This window comes from Hylobates moloch, unplaced genomic scaffold (genome assembly GCF_009828535.3).
Source record: "Hylobates moloch isolate HMO894 unplaced genomic scaffold, HMol_V3 SCAFFOLD_13, whole genome shotgun sequence".
Taxonomy (NCBI): Eukaryota; Metazoa; Chordata; class Mammalia; order Primates; family Hylobatidae; genus Hylobates; species Hylobates moloch.
In genome coordinates this window covers 31,915,286-31,935,461 of record NW_026652288.1, presented here as the reverse complement: position 1 = coordinate 31,935,461, position 20,176 = coordinate 31,915,286, and the positions used below count along the sequence as shown (strand labels likewise).

Genomic DNA, 20,176 nt, shown 5'->3' with positions numbered 1-20,176 from the left:
TAAGAGCCGAAAAGGTAGGTATTAATTCCAATTGAAGAAGACTTCAAAAGGAGATGGCATTTAATCTAGGGTTGGTGATTAAACGGAATTTCAAAAAGTAGAGAGGCATTCCATACTGAGGGAAAAGCAATGAAAATGTATGGCATACTTGGTAAGAATAAGCAATAATACTAACATATAAAGAAGTCCTGGCCGGGCGCAGTGGCTCACATCTGTAATCCCAGCACTTTGGGAGGCCGAGGTGGGTGGATTACCTGAGGTCAGGAGTTCGAGACCAACCTGGCCAACATGGTGAAACCCCGTCTCCACTAAAAATACAAAAAATTAGCCACGCATAGTGGCGTGTGCCTGTAATCCCAGCTACTTGGCAGACCGAGGCAGGAGAATAGCTTGAACCCAGGAGGCGGAGGTTGCAGTGAGCCAAGATCGCACCACTGCACTCTAGCCTGAGTGACAGAGTGATATCCTATCTTGAAAAAGAAAAAAAAGAAGTCCAAGTATTTCAGGGGGCAGAAGAAGGAGGAGGGAGAGAGAAGGAGAGAAGAAAGAGAGGAAGAAGAGAAGGAGAAAAAGAGGAAGGGGCTGGGCGTGGTGGCTCACGCCTGTAATCCCAGGACTTTGGGAGGCTGAGGTGGGTGGATCACCCCTGAGGTCAGGAGTTCGAGACCAGCCTGACCAACATGGTGAAACCCCGCCTCTACTAAAAATACAAAAATTAGCCGGGTGTGGTGGCATGTGCCTATAATCCCAGCTACTCAGGGGGCTGAGGCAGTAGAATTGCTTGAACCTGGGAGGCGGAGGTTGCAGTGAACCAAGATCACGTCATTGCACTCCCAGCATGGGAAGAGAAGAAGGGAAGAAGGAAGGAAGAAAAATGATAGGTAGATAATAAGGTTAAAAAGAGGCTACCAGAGAACTCTAAAATGATAAGGAATTTCTATTTAACATCAGCAACCTAACAGAAATAAATAATCAGACTTCAGAAAAATTGTAGGTATAGATGACTGGAAATCAGGTAGGAAAAAAGCTTCAACAATCTAGATTAGAAATGAGAAGAGCTGCCAAGTGCAGTGGCTCATGTCTGTAATCCCAGCACTTTGGGAGGCCAAGGCAGGCGGATCACCTGAGGTCAGGAGTTCGAGACCAGCCTGGCCAACATGGCGAAACCCCGTCTCTACTAAAAATACAAAAATTAGCTGGGCATGGTGGCATGCACCTGTAATCCCAACTACTCAGGAGGCTGAGGCAGGAGAATCACTTGAACCTAGGAGGCAGACGTTGCAGGGAGCAGAGATCATGCCACTGCACTCCAGCCTGGGAGACAGAACAAGACTCTGTCTCAAAAACAAAACAAAACAAAACAAAAGAGGAGAGCTGAGCCAGGCCAAAAATAGTGGGATCAAAGAGGGACAGACAGATATATCATATTCCAGGGGCAGAAATGGAAGGACTTGATACCCAGCTGGAAGTAAAGGATGAGGGAGATTGACTCATCAAAGATGATATCAAGGCTTCTAAGGGATAGAGAGCAGCAGGCATTACAATGAGAGTTAGAAGTATATTCGTTAACTTGAAAAAGTGTTTACCATAAATTATGGGTTTTTTTGGTTTTGTTTTTTCATTTTCTTCGTAGAGATGAGGTCTCACCATGTTGCCCAAGCTGGTCTCGAACTCCTAGGTTCAAGTGATCCTCCTGCCTCAGCCTCCCAAAGTGCTGGGATTACAGGCATGAGCCACCATGCCCGGTCCATAAATTATGTTTTTAAAGTAGATAATCAGCAAATGATCCTATTTTGGTTAACACACACACACACACACACACACACACACACACACACACTCCCCCAGCCTGAGCAACATGGTGAAACCCCATCTCTACAAAAAATAAAAAAAATTAGCTGGGTGTGGTGGTACACATCTGTAGTGCCAGCTACTCAGGAGGCTGAAGTGGGAGAATTGATTGAACCTAAGAGGTCGAGGCTGCAGTGGCTGCACCACTGCACTCCAGCCTGGGTGACAAAGAGAGACCCTGTATCAAGAAAAAAAAAAAAAAAAAAAAGGATTCAACCCCATTTACAATATCCACAAAAGAAATAAAATACCTAGAAATACATCTAACCAAGGAGGTGAAAGCTCTCTACAAGGAGAACTATGAAACACTGCTCAAATAAATCACAGATGATACAAACAAATGGAAAAACATTCCACGCTTATGGACTGGAAGATCAGTATCATTAAAATGGTCATATTGTCCAAAGCAATCTACAGATTCAATGCCATTACTATCAAACTACCAATGCCATTTTTTCATAGAAGTAGAAAAAAATATTTTAAAATATCTATGGAACCAAAAAAGAGCCCAAATAGCCAAAGCAATTCTAAGCAGAAAGAACAAAGCTGGAAGCATTACGTTACCTGAATTCAAACTATAAGGCTACAGTAACCAAAACAGCATGGTACTGGTAAAAAGACAAACATATAGACCAATGGAACAGAATAGAGAACCCAGAAATAAAGCCACATACCTACAGCCATCTGATCTTTGACAAAGTCAACAAAAATAGGCAGTGGGGAAAGGACTACCTATTCAATAAATGGTACTAGGATAGCTAGCTAGCCATATGCAGAAGAATGAAGCTGGACCTTAACTTTCACCATATAAAAAGATTAACTCAAGATGGATTAAAGATTTCAATTTAAGACCTCAGCAGGGTGCTATGGCTCATGCCCTGTAATTCCAGCACTTTGGGTGGCCGAGGTAGGCAGATCACCTGAGGTCAGGAGTTCAAGACCAGCCTGACCAACATGGTGAAACCCTGTTTCTACAAAAATGAAAAAAAAAAAAAAAAAAATTAGCCGGGCGTGGTGGCAAACACCTGTAGTTTCAGCTACTTGGGAGGCTGAGAAGGAAAAATCACTTGAATCCAGGAGGCAGAGGTTGCAGTGAGCTGAGATCATGCCACTGCACTCCAGCCTGGGCGATAGAGCTAGACTTCGTCTCAAAAAAAATCAGACCTCAAAACTGTAAGAATCTTGCAAGACAACCAAGAAACACCTACAGAATGGGAGAAAATATTCGCAAACTATGCATCAGACAAAGGTCTGATATCAGAATCTATACAGAACTTAAAAACTGAACAAGCAAAAAACAAATAACCCCATTAAAAAATGGGAAAAAAAAACACGAACATGATTTTTTAATGATGGCCATTCTAACTGGTGTGAGATGGTATCTCACTGTGGTTTTGATTTGCATTTCTCTGATGGCCAGTGATGATGAGCATTTCTTCATGTGTTTTTTGGCTGCATAAATGTCTTCTTTTGAGAAATGTCTGTTCATGTCCTTTGCCCACTTTTTGATGGGGTTGTTTGTTTTTTTCTTGTAAATTTGTTTGAGTTCATTGTAGATTCTGGATATTAGCCCTTTGTCAGATGAGTAGGTTGTGAAAATTTTCTCCCATTCTGTAGGTTGCCTGTTCACTCTGATGGTAGTTTCTTTTGCTGTGCAGAAGCTCTTTAGTTTAATTAGGAAACAACAGGTGCTGGAGAGGATGTGGAGAAACAGGAACACTTTTACACTGTTGGTGGGACTGTAAACTAGTTCAACCATTGTGGAAGTCAGTGTGGCGATTCCTCAGGGATCTAGAACTAGAAATACCATTTGATCCAGCCATCCCATTACTGGGTATATACCCAAAGGACTATAAATCATGCTGCTATAAAGACACATGCACACGTATGTTTATTGCGGCACTATTCACAATAGCAAAGAATTGGAACCAACCCAAATGTCCAACAATGATAGACTGGATTAAGAAAATGTGGCACATATACACCATGGAATACTATGCAGCCATAAAAAAGGATGAGTTCATATCCTTTGTAGGGACATGGATGAAACTGGAAAACATCATTCTCAGTAAACTATCGCAAGGACAAAAACCCAAACACCGCATGTTCTCACTCATAGGTGGGAATTGAACAATGAGAACTCATGGACACAGGAAGGGGAACATCACACTCTGGGGACTGTTGTGGGGTTGGGGGAGGGGGGAGGGACAGTATTAGGAGATATACCTAATGCTAAATGACGAGTTAATGGGTGCACATTGGATAACATGGCACATGGATACATATGTAACAAACCTGCACATTGTGCACATGTACCCTAAAACCTAAAGTATAATAAAAAAAAAAAAAAAAAAAAACACGAACAAATACTTCTCAAAAGAAGTCATACAAGTGGCCAAGAAGCATGAAAACAATGGTCATCCTCACTAATCAGCAGAAAAATACAAATCAAAACCACAGTGAGATACCATCCCACACTAGTCAGACTGGCTACTACTATTATTATTATTTATTTATTTATTTATTTTGAGACAGAGTCTTGCTCTCTTGCCCAGGCTGGAGTGCAGTGGCACAATGTCAGCTCACAGCAACCTCCACCTCCTGGGTTCAAGCAATTCTCCTGCCTCAGCCTCCCAAGTAGCTGGGATTATAGGCCCATGCCACCATGCCCAGCTAATTTTAGTATTTTTAGTAGAGACAGGATTTCGCTATGTTGGCCAGGCTGGTCTTGAACTCCTGACCTCAGGTGATCCACCTGCCTCGGCCTCCCAAAGTGCTGGGATTACAGGCATGAGCCACCACGCCCGGCCAGAATGGTTATTACTAAAAAGTGAAAAAACAACAGATGCTGGTGAGGCTGCAGAGAAAAGGGAATGTTTATACACTGTTGGTGGGGATGTAAATCAGTTCAGCCACTCCAAAAAGCAGTTTGAAGATTTCTCTAAGAACTTAAAACAGAACTACCCTTTGACCCAGCAATCCCATAACTGGGTATATATCCAAAAGAAAATAAATCTTTCTACCAAAAAGACACATGTACCTGGATGTTCATCACAGCACTATTCACACAGCAAAGGCATGGCATCAACCTAGGTGCCAAATAACTCCTAGGATTGATGGGCACCTAGGTTGGACTGCTTAAGGAAGAGTTCGAGACCAGCCTGGGCCACATAGCAAGACTATCATTATAAAAAATAAATCAGCCAGGCACACATATGCAGTCCCAGCTACGAGGAAGGCTGAGGCAGGAAGACTGCTTGAGCCTAGAGGGTTGAGGCTGCAGTGAGCCATGACTATGCCCCTGCACTCTAGCCTGGGTGACAGAGCAAGACCCTGTCTCAATAAATAAAAAATAAGACATAAATAAGAAAAAAGTTAAAGAAACGGACAGAGACAAGTATCAAGGATGACAGTATTTATCTCTAGATGGCAGAATTATTAATGATATTTACTCTCTTTTTTATGACTTAGTTACAAGTTTTTATTTTCTTAACAATTGGGTACTATTTGCCTAATAAAAACTTAAAAAAAAAAATATATATATATATATATCATAGATGGCCAGGCATGGTAGCTCATGCCTGTAATCCCAGCACTTTGGGAGGCTGAGGTAGATGGATCACTTGAGCTCAGCAGTTTGAGACCAGACTGGACAACATGGCAAAATCCCATCTCTACAAAAAAATACAAAAATTAGCCAGGCGTGGTGGTGCGCGCCTATAGTCACAGCTACTTGGGAGGCTGAGGTGTGAGAATGGCTTGAACCCATGAAGCAGAGGTTGCAGTAAGCCAAGATCGTGCCACTTACACTCCAGGCTGGGCAACAGAGCCAGACCCAGTCTCAAAAAAATAGAGTAAATACAATTAAATAAAATGTCCAGCAGACACTCTATGTTGGTCTCTAAATAAACACAGATTTTCAAAAAAGAAAAAAAATTCTTACAAATCATAAACTGCACATAAATTAGCCAAATTGTTTAGTAACAATGTATCTGAATCTATGACTTGAAATACTAAATAGAGAAAAATAGTAAGAGAGTTATTGTCAATCATGAGACAGAGAAAATATCTATATTCCTTGAATTTGACTTCTAGTTTATTACTTTTAGCTAAGACAAGCCATGTCTTGAAATCAAGTCATCTTTGATTTTTCCCTTTTCCTTTGCCACCACCATTCACAGTTGTCACTACGTAAGTATTAAAGATGCCATATCCTCTTTCAGTCTGATATGGAAATCAAAGTAATTAAAATAAGGAAACTCTATTTTTAGAGTATGAACTTGAAAATTCTCCTATAATTACAGTGCATACGTTAATCCATGGCTTTTGTGATATTAACTTTTAGCAGCTCAAAACTTGTTTTATTAAATTCCTGGGTCTTAACCAGGGACTTCATAGGTGTGGTTTCTAGATGCCAACTTCTGAGTTGATGACTATATTCTTTGTGTTTATAAGCCATCCAATATCATTAACACAATTAAAAGAATGGTTAAGTGGTCACTTCGGCAGCACATATACTCAAATTGGAACAATACAGAGAAGATTAGCATGGCCTCTGTGCAAAGATGACATGCAAATTCATGAAGTGTTCCATATTTTTAAAAATTAATTAATTAAAAAAATAAAGAATGGTTGAAAATGAACTATAAGACTCAAAGTGTGTAGTTCCAAAAGGCATTCTAGAAGGCAATTTGGGAATTTGCATCAAAAGCCATAAAAAATGTGAATATTTTCAGATTTACAAAAACTTCTAAAAATTCATCTTAAGAAATAATCATAGATATTTACAAAGATTATCCCATAAAAATGTTTATCCCAGGCTGGGTGCAGTGCCTCACGCCTGTAATCCCAGCACTTTGGGAGGCCGAGATGGGCAGATCACAAGATCAGGAGTTCAAGACCAGCCTGGCCAACACAGTGAAGCCCTGTCTCTACTAAAAATACAAAAAATTAGCCAGACGTGGGGCATGGTGGCGGGCATCTGTAATCCTGGCTGTCTCTCCGCAGATTCTACAAAAAGAGAGATTCCAACCTCCTGAATCAACAAAAAGGTTTAACTCTGTGATGAATCTACACATCACAAAGCAGTTTCACAGAGAGCTTCTTTCTAGTTTTTATCTACTTGGGAGGCTGAAGCAGCAGAATTGCTTGAACTCGGGAGGTGGAGGTTGCAGTGAGCCAAGATCATGCCATTGCACTCCAGCCCAGGTGACAGTGTGAGACTCTGTCTCAAAAAAAAAAAAAAAGTTTATCCCAGACCTGCTAATATAGGAAAAATAGAAGAGAATCTAAATATTCATGAAGGGACTTATGAAATAAATTATGGCATATTTAGATAATGTAAAACTAAGAAAACCAAAAAATTATGTTGGGATTCTTGCAAGATGGCAGCAGTGGTGGCAGTTTTTGAAATGCCTCAAATATTTCCATTAAAACAAAGAAAGTAAAATAGCAAAACTGAAAATCTATGGACAATATCCACAAAAAACCAGGTAACCCAGTACCCCTATGAAAACCCAAATACAAGGTATAAGACCTTCAAGGTAACACAATCTGTGCAGCAGGAAGCAACAGCACATCTGACTGACCTAAAAACCCCAAAGCGGCTAATAAGACTTAATGGAAATCTAGGACAGCCAATATGAGAAGAGCAGCTGCAACTGGGAGGAGTTTTACACATTCACAACAGTGGGCAAATACACTGGGTCTGCAATAAGGGCTGGAATAGTCTGAGCCCTATGAGTTCTCGAAAGTAACCAGGCAAAGCTCCCCTCCAAAAAAAAGAAGCCCCATATCAAAAAGAAACAATGGCAAGAGAATCCAAACTCAGTAGTACAGTTGAGAAAAAGGACAGAAGAAGTTCAGATAAAAATGTAAGGCGGGGCCAGGCACAGTGGCTCGTGCCTATAATCCCAAAACTTTGGGAGGCCAAGGCAGTAGGAGTGCTTAAGGCCAAGAGTTCAAGACCAGCCTAGGCAACACAGCAAGACTCAGTTTCTACAAAAAAAATTAAAAAGATCAGCTGGGCATGGTGGCGTGTACCTGTAATCCCAGCTACTGGGAAGGCTGAGGTAGGAGGATCATTTGAGCCCAGACATTTGAGACTGCAGTGAGCTATATCTGTACCACTCACTCCAGCCTGGGTGACAGGGCAGGATGCTGTCTCCTTTAAAAAAAAAAAAAAAAGGCTGGACACAGTGGCTCACTCCTGTCATCTCAGGACTTTGGGAGGCCAAGAAGAGCAGGGAGGCCAAGAAGAGCAGATCACCTGAGGTCAGAAGTTTGAGACCAGCCTGGCCAACATGGTGAAACCCTGTTTCTACCAAAAAATTCAAAAATTAGCTGGGCATGGTGGCATGCACCTGTAGTCTCAGCTACTGGGGAAGCTGAGGTGAAAGGATCGCTTGAACCCGGGAGGCGGAGGTTGCAGTGAGCCGAGATCACGCCATTGTACTCACTCTAGCCTGGCGACAGAGTGAGACCCTGTCTCAAAAAAAAAAAAAAAAAAAAAAAAAGGTAAAAATGGCAGAGAGGAACAGAGCCAGAATAAAAAACTTTCTTCTTTCACAAAATCACCAGAAGATGGAGCGCTAGACCCATGAATTTGTACACACTATCCTAAACCATGCCTAATTTTAAAGTTCAGGAAAACTAATTTCACATAAAAATGAGTAACAGAAAAGGACAGAGGGTGAAATCCCACACAAAGTTATGTAAGAAAAAGAGACTATAAAACAGATTATAAAAGATTACCAGACAGATAAAACTACATGTCAGATAAAACTATAACCTACTTTTAAAAAACCAATCAAAAGATAGAAAACAAGATCATAAATCAAAATTAGAAAACCTTGGAAATGAGATGACAATTGTAATACAAGAAAAAAGATCACTTTAGAAATGAAGACTTACTCAGAATACAAACATAAGGAAACATACAGGTATACTTTAAGAGACACAAAAGGTTAAAAAAACAAATTAAAAGGAAATTAAAAGATAAGAATTTGAGAGAAAATAACAATAAGAAAGGCAAAGATCCAACATATTCAACATGCACATAACAGAAGTTTCCACAAAAGAAAACCAAAGAAAGAGAATAGAACAAATATTACAAAATATAATTAGATGTTTTAAAAAATTATTTTTGAAACAGCATTATTGAAAGCGTGCACTGTGGACCGAGTGCAGTAGCTCACACCTGTAATCCCAATGCTTTGGGAAGCCAAGGCGGGAGGATCACTTTAGGTCAGGAGTCTGAGACCAGCTTAGTCAACGTGGTAAAACCCCATCTCTACTAAAAAAAAAACAAAAATTAGCTGGGCATGGTGGTGCATGCCTGTAATCCCAGCTACTCGGGAGGCTGAGGCAGGAGAATCGCTTGAACCCTGGAGACAGAGGCTGCAGTGAGTCAAGATTGCACTACTGCACTCCCACCTGGGCGTCAGAGCGAGACTCTGTCTCAAAAAAAAAAAAAAAAAGAAGAAGAAGAAAGGGTGCACTGCATACCTGAAATAACTGATGAGGAATGACCAATGCCAAGACATATTCTAGTAAAGGTACTGAACTTAAAAAAAAATCTTTTGGGCATCCAGGCAAAAAGATCAAGTGACATATAAAAGGAAAAAAATTAAGACTATCATTAGGCATTGTCTCAGAAATGCTTCATGCCAGAAATAAAAGGGATTATGTATTTTTAAGAAACTTGAAACAAATGTGTACTGAAGAGTTTATATCCAATCAAACTAATTTTTAATTATAAGGTCCACAAGCTGCTTTCAACATTCAAGAATTTAGAGAATATTGTTCCCAACGGCCCCTTCTAAAGAATTTAAAGAAGTGTAGTGTGGTGGGTCCCCCACTAGGTTATTTGAGGGTGTATGTCCGCTGCCCGAACTCTGAAGGCCAGGCAGTGAGCCAAAGCCATGGTGCACAGTCGAGGAGCAAGCGACCCTGAGAACCAAAGATTTTAGAGAGCATCTGAGACCCTACCAAGGAAAACAGTCTCATTACACACATACAGCACGCAAAGAGCGAGAAAATTAGCTTAAAAGCAGCTTAGAAATGGGAGGTGGGTAGATCTCTAAAGCTGTCCTGCTGCTTCCCAGGAGTGCCCCATAGGTAAGTCCTAATAAACTCACCTACTGGCCATGCTGGACCTGTCCAAGTCATTCTTTGGTCTCTTGACACTTTGGTCACTTGACACCTTCCCAGTAAGGAGGCAGGGGATGTTACAGTCTCGTTTTTCTTGTAATAAGTTTTAGATATCCAAAATAATGAGAGAGGGAAAGAGTTGGGGAAGGTGGAGGTGAAGCAACCATTTTCCCATTACAAAAGTATAGCCTGAAACTAAAGCCTGCAAAGTGGGTAACATCATTGAACTGCTGGACCAGCTTTGATCTGTTTATCTATAAAATTTGTGTTATATTAGAAAAATCAAACCCTATCTGTTTTTTTAAAATAATACTGTAGAAGAGTATTTAATGACATAGAAAACTGTTCATGATAAGTTAATTAAATGAAAAGAGCTAATTATAAAACAGCATGATCTCATTTTCTGTTTTTTTTTTTTTTTTGGAGACAGAGTCTCACTCTGTCACCCAGGCTAGAGTGCAATGGCATGATCTTGGCTCACTGCAACCTCTGCCTCCCGGGTTCAAGTGATTCTCCTGCCTCAGCCTCCCGAGTAACTGGAATTACAGGCGCGTGCCACACCACCATGCCCAGCTAATTTTGTATTTGTAGCAGAGATGGGGTTTCACTATGTTAGCCAAGTTGGTCTCAAACTCCCAACCTCAGGTGATCTGCCCGCCTCAGCCTCCCAAAGTACTGGTATTACAGGCGTGAGCTACCACGCCCAGCCCATGATCTCATTTTCTAAGGAAAATAAATGTATAAACACCAAAATATCAACAGCAGTTTTCTTTAGATAATAAGATTATAGTGCTTTACATTTTCTGTATTTTCCTCATCATTCCTAACATATGAGTAAAACCGTGTCACAATAAAGTCTGGTATTGAGGTTCAAACTGAATTAGAAAATACGAAATTTTATGCTGAAGCAAGTTGTGTTACTGTAGTTCTTCAAAATATTCAGCAAACTCTCCAAAATGAGAATTACAGTTAAAAAAGAAAGCAATTGCACTTTTAATTTTTTTTTAACATTTTCTTATTTGGGAATTACACTGACTACAAATTTGTCTTGTCTGGACACTCTTGTATTATTATCATTGACATGTTTGAAGGAAAAAAAATAAAAACATTCCTCTATTGTTTGGGAGGTTAAGGTGGGAGGACTGCTTGAGGCCAGGAGTTCGAGACCAGCCTGGCCAACAGAGTGAGACCCTGTCTCTAAACAACAAAAAATCCCTCAGTTAGGTAATTGAATTCATGTACATTTCAGACTCTGCTTAACGTCACTAGGAATCAAAGGCTCTATGAAAATTTTAAGGAAATACTTTTTTTCAGTTTTAAAAATGGAAGACTATATTTTAAATTATAACTAAAGTCATATGTAAAAGAACATACCAATGAGCCAAAACCTAGGGTCCAAAAATGTTCATTTCGGACTTCTAAAACTCCATCTAAGGTAGATACCTAACCAAAAACAGAAAGAGGTGATCAGAGTTGTCTGTACTTAACATATCCAATGCAGTTTAGTCACATTATGGACTTAGTTTAAGCTTAAGAATGACACAGCCAAATCCTGCACAAGGACACTCATTAGCTAAGAGAAGTCTCAGACCACTCAAGATACCATTCCTGTTTGTTCCATACTGACCTAAGACTTTGCTTTCCTAGTTTCTTGTTTGTCCCAATTATTTTAGAATGAGGTCCCCACTGCTCAGTTTTAAACCCCTACCCCCACCAATTTCTTCAGCAGTGTATGGTTCTTTTCATATCAATATGGAATATATTTATATCTAGCACTTTGTGGCATCAGATTTTTTACTTAATTTTTTTGTTTTCTCAATCACTTCTTTCTCTGAAATCCCTTATAACAAATCTCTGTACAACACAGGATGTTGTTTGGATGTGAGTCTAGAAGAAATTCCAAGGCCAGATATATAATGTGTAGCCAACTGGTACAGTTACACAGGACACATACCCAAGGCCAGGCTTCGCTAGTTGACAGCAGTAGCCAGTTATATGGGTAAAAGTGGCCTCTGTCACACTGACAATCAAAGGTTTAAAATACTTTCAACATCAAAATAGTTCATTATTTTATTTCTTCATTAGTTAGCAGGTGGAAATTTATAACAAAAGAAAGTCTAGGCTGGGCACGGTGGTTCATGTCTGCAATTCCAGCACTTTGGGAGGCTGAGGTGGGCAGATCACTTGAGGCCAGGAGTTCGAGTCCAGCCAGGCCAACATGGCGAAACCCTGTCTCTGCTAAAAAAGTACAATTAGCCAATGGGGAGCAGAGAACACGGCACTGCACTCCAGACTGGGTGACAGAGCAAGACCCTGTCCCCCCTGAAAAAAAAAAAAATCACAGCATTTGACCGGGCACAGTGGCTCATGCCTGTAATCCCAGCACTTCGGAAGGCCAAGATGGGAGGATGGCTTGAAAGCAGGAGTTCAAGACCAGCCTGGTCAATACAGCAAGACCCCATCTCTCTCTCTCTCTCTCTCTCTCTATATATATATATATATATTTAAAAAAAAAAAACAAAAGTCTGGGCACAGTGGCTCATGCCTGTAATCCCAGCATTCTGGGAGGTCAAGAGGGGAGGATCATTTGAGGTCAGGAGTTCGAGACCAGCCCGGCCAACATGGTGAAACCTTGTCTCTACTAAAAATACAAAAATTAGCTAGGCGTGGTGGTGGGAGCCTGTAATCCCAGCTACTCAGGAGGTTGAAGCAGGAGAATCGCTTGAACCCAGGAGGCGGAGGTTGCAGTGAACCGAGATCATGCCACTGCACTCCAGCCTGGGTGACAAGACTCAGTCTCAAAAAAAACAACAAATAGGCTGGGCACGGTGGCTCACACCTATAATTCCAGCACTTTGGGAGGCCGAGGCGGGTGGATCACAAGGTCAAGAGATCGAGACCATCTTGGCCAACATTGTGAAACCCCATCTCTATTAAAAATACAAAAGTTAGGCCGGGCGCGGTGGCTCATGCCTGTAACCCCAGCACTTTGGGAGGTCGAGGTGGGTGGATCACAAGGTCAGGAGTTCAAGACCAGCCAGGTCGAGATGGTAAAACCCTGTCTCTACTAAAAATACAAAAATTAGATGGGCATGTGGTGGGCGCCTGTAATCTCAGCTGCTTGGGGGGCTGAGGCAGAAGAATCACTTGAACCCGGGAGGCGGAGGTTGCAGTGAGCCGAGATTGTGCCACTGCACTCCAGCCTGGGTGACAGAGCGAGACTCCGTCTCAAAAAAAAAAAAAAAAAAATACAAAAGTTAGCTGGGCAGGCCAGGCGCTGTGGTCATGCCTGTAATCCCAGCACTTTGGGAGGCCGAGGCGGGTGGATCACAAGGTCAGGAGTTCAAGACCAGCCTGGCCAACATAGCGAAACACTGTCTCTACTAAAAATACAAAAATTAGCTGGGTGTGGTGGCATGCACCTGTAGTCCCAGCTACTCGGGAGGCTGAGGCAGGAGAATCGCTTGAACCCAGGAGGCAGAGCTTGCAGGGAGCCAAGACGGCGCCATTGCACTCCAGCCTGGGCGACAGAGCAAGACTCTGTCTCAGAAAAAAAAAAAGTTAGCTGGGCATGGTGGCACGCGCCTGTAGTCTCAGCTACTCAGGAGGCTGAGGAAGGAGAATCGCTTGAGCCCGGGAGGAGGAGGTTGCAGTGAGCTGAGATTGTACCACTGCACTCCAGCCTGGTGACAGAGCAAGACTCTGTCTCAAAAAAAATAACTAAATAACGAAATAAAATAAATAAACATCACAGCATTTATAATAGGGTGGTCATTAGGCCATTACCTTCCACATTTACTTCAAGTGAATTTGATTTCCAAATTGAACAATACCTCATATTTTTCTATGTTTGCCACTATATTATGGCTCCCAGTATGTTATTGTGAAGAACACGAACTTCCCTCAAATAAAATTCTAGGTAGAGTTGAATAAAGTATTAAAAGTATCCACCTTTTCAATTCCCTGATATAAAATAAAATGATTTTATTTACTATTCCATCTTACCTCTCTGATGAGTTTGTCCAACTGACCGATAACATGCGGTGGTGTTGTCTGGGGAAAAATATAACAAAATATGAATAACGGGGGAAGGAAAAAAGTTTGCCAACAATGGTCCTGAACCGCCCCCCCACAAAAGGATTTTAAGCCAGCCTTTGCTTTGACAGGTGTCCTATCATGATTTAGAGAAGAGAGGTTTCAACTGGCCCCATTAGTGGAGCAATATCATCAACTGGCCCATACCTGTTTTTTTATCTTGAAGATAAGATAAAAAGATAAATAACACTTAAACAACCAACCAACCAACAAAAAAATCTTTGGGAAATGATTACAAAGGTTGTATTTTGTATAGGGCATAGCACTATGCAACTATTATCTTATTATTTTTATTGTTTCTGGAGATGGAGCTACTGCCCTAAGTTTTGGAAAAGGCATAAGGAACCACAGTGCTTACATTACATGCACATCCAAGCCCTGGGAAACTGCCTTTTTTTTTTTTTTTTTTTTGGAATCTCGCTCTGTCACCCAGGCTGGAGCGCAGTGGCGCGATCTTGGCTCACTGCAAGCTCCGCCTCCCGGGTTCAAGCCATTCTCCTGCCTCAGCCTCCTGAGTAGCTGGGACTACAGGAACTCGCCACCATGCCCGGCTAATTTTTTGTATTTTTAGTAGAGATGGGGTTTCACCGTGTTAGCCAGGATGGTCTTGATCTCCTGACCTCGTGATCCAACCGCCTTGGCCTCCCCAAAGTGAACACAATGAAACCTCGTCTCTACTAAAAAGTACAAAAAATTAGCCGGGCGTGGTGGCGGGCGCCTGTAGTCCCAGTTACTCGGGAGGCTGAGGCAGGAGAATGGCATGAACCCAGGAGGCAGAGCTTGCAGTGAGCCGAGATTGCGCCACTGCACTCCAGCCTGGGCGACAGAGTGAGACTCCGTCACAAAAAAATAAATAAATAAAAAAATAAATAAATAAATAAATCTAAAAAAAATTTTAGGCCGGGTGCAGTGGCTCACGCCTGTAATCCCAGCACTTTAGGAGGTTCAAGGCGGGTGGCTCACCTGAGGTCAGGAATTTGAGACCATCCTGGCCAATGTAGTGAAACCCCAGCTCTACTAAAAATACAAAAATTAGCTGGGTGTGGTGGCACGTGGCTGCAGTCCCAGCTACTTGGGATGCTGAGGTAGGAGAATCGCTTGAATCCAGGAGGCGAAGGTTGCAGTAACCTGAGTGTAGCGCCACTGCACTCCAGCCTGGGCAAGAGAGAGAGACTCCGTCTCAAAAAAAAAAAAAAATTAAGTAACATTGTTTTCACTTGAAAAATAATAATAGTTTTAAATTTGTGATTTTGTCACATTATAAATATAGGAGGATTTGTGAGTATTTTACGGGCTAATGGACTTTCATCAGGTTCTTGCTATATGAATTTCAGAGATTATTGTTTGACTTCATTTCTTGCAGGGGCTTCCAGTAACTAAAAATTTCACAACCTGTACTGTTAAAGGGAGGGCATTAAAAAATTTTTTGTTTTGTTTTTTTGAGATGGAGTCTTGCTCTGTCGCCCAGGCTGGATGCAGTGGTACAATGTCAGCTCACTGCAACCTCCGCCTCCCGGGTTCAAGCAATTCTCCTGCCTCAGCCTCCCGAGCAGCTGGGATTACAGGCGCACGCCACCATGCCCAGCTAATTTTTGTATTTTTTTAGTAGATACAGGGTTTCACCACGTTGGCCAGGCTGGTCTCGAACTACTGACCTTGTGATCTGCCTGCCTTGGCCTCCCAAAGTGCTGGGATTACAGGCGTGAGCCACCTCGCCTGGCCAAAAAACTTTTTGTAATTAAAAATTATGGCTGGGCACAATGGCTCTTGCGTATAGTCCCAACACTTTGGGAGGCCGCAGCAAGAGGATCATTTGAGACCAGGAGTTTGAGATCAGCCTGGGCAACATAGTGAGAGCCCAACTCTACAAATATATTTAAAAATTAGCTGGGTGTGGTGGTGTGTGCCTGTAGTCCTCGCTACTCAACAGACTGAGGTGGGAGGGTCCTTTGAGCCTGGGAGGTCAAGGCAGCAGTGAGGCGAGATCCCACCACTGTATTCCAGTCTAGGTGACAGAGCAAGGCCCTGTCTCTTAAAAAAAAAAAAAAAAATTAAAATTAAAAAATAAAAATAAAAATTTCACAATCTAGTAGAACAACACATACAACTTTTTAATCTGGTAGAAGAACATGGCTAATATTAAGCACACGCATTGGAAGAAGAACCTTACCTGGAGTAAGACTTTCCCACTGTACACACTCATGGGATACATAGTGCCAAATGTCATCAAGGCAATGGCTATAGCAGAGGCAGTGTCTACGGCAAAATAATTACTAAAAGGAAAAAAAATTCTAAATTTTAAATTTATATCTCAATGGGCATATTACAATTAAATCTCCTGAACATTAATTATCTGAAGCAACAGGACTGAGCAACAGGACACAATTTTATCACAACTGGCCACTACTTGCAAAGAAACATTTCAAAGAAGAAAAACTCCAGTTTTTAGAATTCTTTCCTTTCAAAGTTTAGTGGAAAAATAACTATTATGTTAATTAGTAGGAAGAAGTATGATGAAAACAAATGTGGACATTTCCCCGTCAGGCATTTTTTTGTCAAACTATCTGTCAACTAGAAAGAGCTGAAACACATTTATTTGCTTGAGACAAAAAACTTCAACTAGTAATTTTTTTTTGAAAAGAGACAATAAAAAGAGGTTTTTTAATTCAAAGGTATAACTGGATAAGTAGATTTGTTTAAAACCATTCTTGTGAAATACTTTTTAAAAAAATATGACCAATTTCTTTGCAAATAGCAGACACATACCTCAACTATTATGACCTAATTTTTGGTGGACAATGTACATCATTAGGCAGAAATAGGCAAGCCCATACTGGTAGATTAACTATCAAATAGTCAAAACTCCGTTTGTGGCTCCTACTTCTTTTTTTTTTTTTTTTTTTTGAGACGGAGTCTCACTCTGTCACCCAGGCTGGAGTGCAGTGGTGCGATCGCGGCTCACTGCAAGCTCTGCCTCCCGGGTTCACGCCATTCTCCTGCCTCAGCCTCTCCGAGTAGCTGGGACTACAGGTGCCCGCCACCACGCCTGGCTAATTTTTTGTATTTTTAGTAGAGATGGGGTTTCACCGTGGTCTCGATCTCCTGACCTCGTGTTCCGCCCGCCTCGGCCTCCCAAAGTGCTGGGATTACAAGCGTGAGCCACCGCGCCCGGCCTGGCTCCTACTTCTTGATCGATTTCTATTCCCACTTCATCTTCTACCATCTTGTCGACTTCCTGAGCTACTCCCTTGTGGACTCTGTCTCACTGACCGGCTGCCAGATCGATCACTTGATCGGCCCAACTGGCCACTTGACCAACCGCTCCTCTGTCTGGAATTAGATGTGTTTCCATCATAATATTCTTCAATTTCAGGTAATTTGGCTGGCACTGAGAATATCCAGTCGGAATCATGCCACTCTGCCTGTAACCTTTCTGACTTAGTTATAGGAACATCAAAGCAAACACCCACATTTCCTTTCAGGAGGCACATTCTGGTAATCTGAGACACTGCATTACTACTCAGCTTTCCATTAAGTTCTTTCCAAGCACAGCTGACATCCTGTATTTCCTCTAGGCTTTCCAGAGTCATGGTCACAAATCCCTTATCAGAGGTGATCAAAGATCGTGGTTCAAAGCTTGATGCACCAGAAATGTGGGCTAAAGCTGCAGCCAATGCATCCACTGCCCCTTTCTCTTCTATCAGTATCTGACTGATGGTTGGAAAAAATCAACAGCAGCATAAGAAACAGAAGCCAGAGACCTTATGGCACCCATGCTTTTAGATTTAACTAAATCCATTGTAGAAGGAACACCTACACATTTAAAAGTAATTCCTGCTTTTTGTTCCACATATCTTAGTTGACCTCTTTCTCTTGGTTGATAAAAACATATACAAATCCCTGTCCGTCCAGCTCTACCTATGCGTCCAGAACGACGGATATAGACTCAACATCCTGAGGAGAACTTTGAATCACCAGGTCAACTTCAGGAATGTCCAAACCACAGGCAGCCACGTTGGTTGCCACCAAAACTTTAAACTACCTTCTCTGAAGCCTTTTAGTGTAGTTTCTCTTTGTGACTGTGCAATGTCCCCATGTAAACACTGGGCATTCTGTTTTATGTGTAGATTCATGGTCATTTCAGTTACACTCCTCTTGGTCTCACAGAAAATAATAGCCCTCCCTTCAGACCCACTGTAGACTTGAAGGACATCTCTAATAACTGCTGGCCACTGAGACCAATGACACTGGATGGGCAAATGTTCCACAGTAGCTGCAGCCTTTTGAGTCATTTTTCCAACAACATCAATCTTCGTATCTGGATTTCACACATTTTTTTGCAACTTCGTATACCCACTGTGGGCAAGCTGCAGAAAAAAGTAAAGTCTGAGGATTGTCTTCAGAATCAGTTTTGTAGAATTCGTGAATAATATCTTCAACTTGTTCAGCAAAACCTAAATCTAACATTTGATCCACTTCATCAAGCACAACATGGTACAGTTTAGAAAGATCCAGTTGGAGCTGGGCATAGTGGTTCACGCCTGCAATCCCAGCACTTTGGGAGGCCAAGATGGGCAGATCACAAGGTCAGGAGATCGAGACCATCCTGGCTAACACAGTGAAATCCCGTCTCTACTAAAAATACAAAAAAAAATTAGTTGGGGGTGGTGGTGGGCGCCTGTAGTCCCAGCTACTAGGGAGTCTGAGGCAGAATGGTGTGAACCCGGGAGGTGGAGCTTGCAGTGAGCCGAGATCCAGCCTGGGAGACAGAGTGAGATTCTGTCTCAATAAACAAACAAACAAACAAAAAACTGTTTCTTGATTTCTTTGGAGTCTTTCCATCAAAGGGATGGCAAAATAGAATGTCTTTCTTTCCTGTTCCCGTCTGTGCTTGAGCTATTAAATCTCTTCCTTCATATACAGGACCAAAGGCCTTAACTTGAACAGCAAAGAGAGATGTTACCCCTCAACCTTTCAGAAGCTTTATAGTCTCTTCAGAAATAGGAAAATTGGAGAAGGTTCCTTCTTTCTGTTCACGTGTTAAGGTCTCCTCTAGTTTATTATCACTTGATTTATGAGTAGAACTATCTAAGGATGATACTTGCTTTTTTTTTCATATTCATCAATATCTCATTCAGTAGATCTTTTCTTCTTGACTTATGAAATTTAGAGAATTCATCTGAAAGTCTATTAAATCCTTCAGTGTCTCCATTTAGCTTCTCTTTCATTTTAGTTTTTTTGGTCTTGGGAGCATCCAGGTAATCTGTAACACCATTTTCTCTTGTTTCTGATTTCTCATCTGAGTCATAATGGTGACTTGACTTCCTTCTGCCACTCCAGCACTGTGTAATGTATTTTCAGCTTATCTTGTTTAAATCTTCATAACAACCATATAAGGGAAGTACAGGTCCATAATCCATTAGCCGAAATTGTGATATCCATAAAGCTCTTCTGCCTCTCCTCCTTCTGGCTCTCGGACTCCTCCAAGGGTGCTTCCAGTTCCATAATGTACCCCCAGAGGAGTTTCCCAGGCATTACTGGCCACTGCTGCCTCCCTCCGGGCACAGTGGCCACAACCACCTACATGCAGCGAAAACGTGAAAGGAAGCAGGGGCAGGGCGGCCACTCAGCCGTGGCTGTGCGTCACTCAACTAGTAATTTTTGATACAGAAAGACTAATGGAATCTGTCAGGAATTATATCAAGTTTCCAGTGAGCGATAATTATTTCCAATAAAACTTCAAATTCCCCAGGAATTTCACCAGGTAAGATTCTCCAGGAATTTTTTATGGTAACACTGTAGTCAACATCAACAATTCAAACTGGCTGAAGTTCTATCAACAATACAGACCAAAATGCCAATAATTACAAGCTGATTGTGCATTCTTTTCTACCTTTCCCCACATGCTGGGAATAGAAATGTGAATGAGACACAATCCTTGCCCTAGAAATAACAGGAGATACACATGTGAAAAACATAATGAAGCACTTTGGGCACTAAGGCAGAAATGTCTACAGAGTACCATGACCGCACAAAAGATTGAGTGACAAGGCTACTGGGGTGGAGATAATCCAGAAGG

At 41.7% G+C, this 20,176-nt stretch overlaps 1 protein-coding gene, 1 non-coding gene and 1 pseudogene across 9 annotated transcripts in view; 1 reads left to right on the top strand and 2 right to left on the bottom strand.

The window, feature by feature from the left end:
* SLC30A6 (solute carrier family 30 member 6) overlaps positions 1–20,176 on the bottom strand; it is a 98,324-nt gene that overhangs the window by 42,185 nt on the left and 35,963 nt on the right. For 7 of the 8 annotated variants that reach the window (XR_009209202.1, XR_009209203.1, XM_058426107.1 and 4 more), the window contains 3 exons: positions 16,268–16,370; positions 14,008–14,055; positions 11,377–11,445 (listed from right to left, as the gene is read on the bottom strand). Coding sequence is in view for 6 of the 8 variants with exons in the window: in XM_058426107.1 (XP_058282090.1) it covers positions 11,377–11,445; positions 14,008–14,055; positions 16,268–16,370 (220 nt within the window). In the remaining 2 variants the exon portion in view is untranslated. The remainder of the gene's footprint in view (positions 1–11,376; positions 11,446–14,007; positions 14,056–16,267; positions 16,371–20,176) is intronic. The other variant, XM_032172634.2, reaches the window with a different exon arrangement.
* On the top strand, positions 6,345–6,451 carry LOC116481396 (U6 spliceosomal RNA). Its single transcript, XR_004251551.1, has one exon. It is a non-coding gene; the product is annotated as a U6 spliceosomal RNA (small nuclear RNA).
* On the bottom strand, positions 17,149–19,632 carry LOC116480545 (ATP-dependent RNA helicase DDX50-like; annotated as a pseudogene).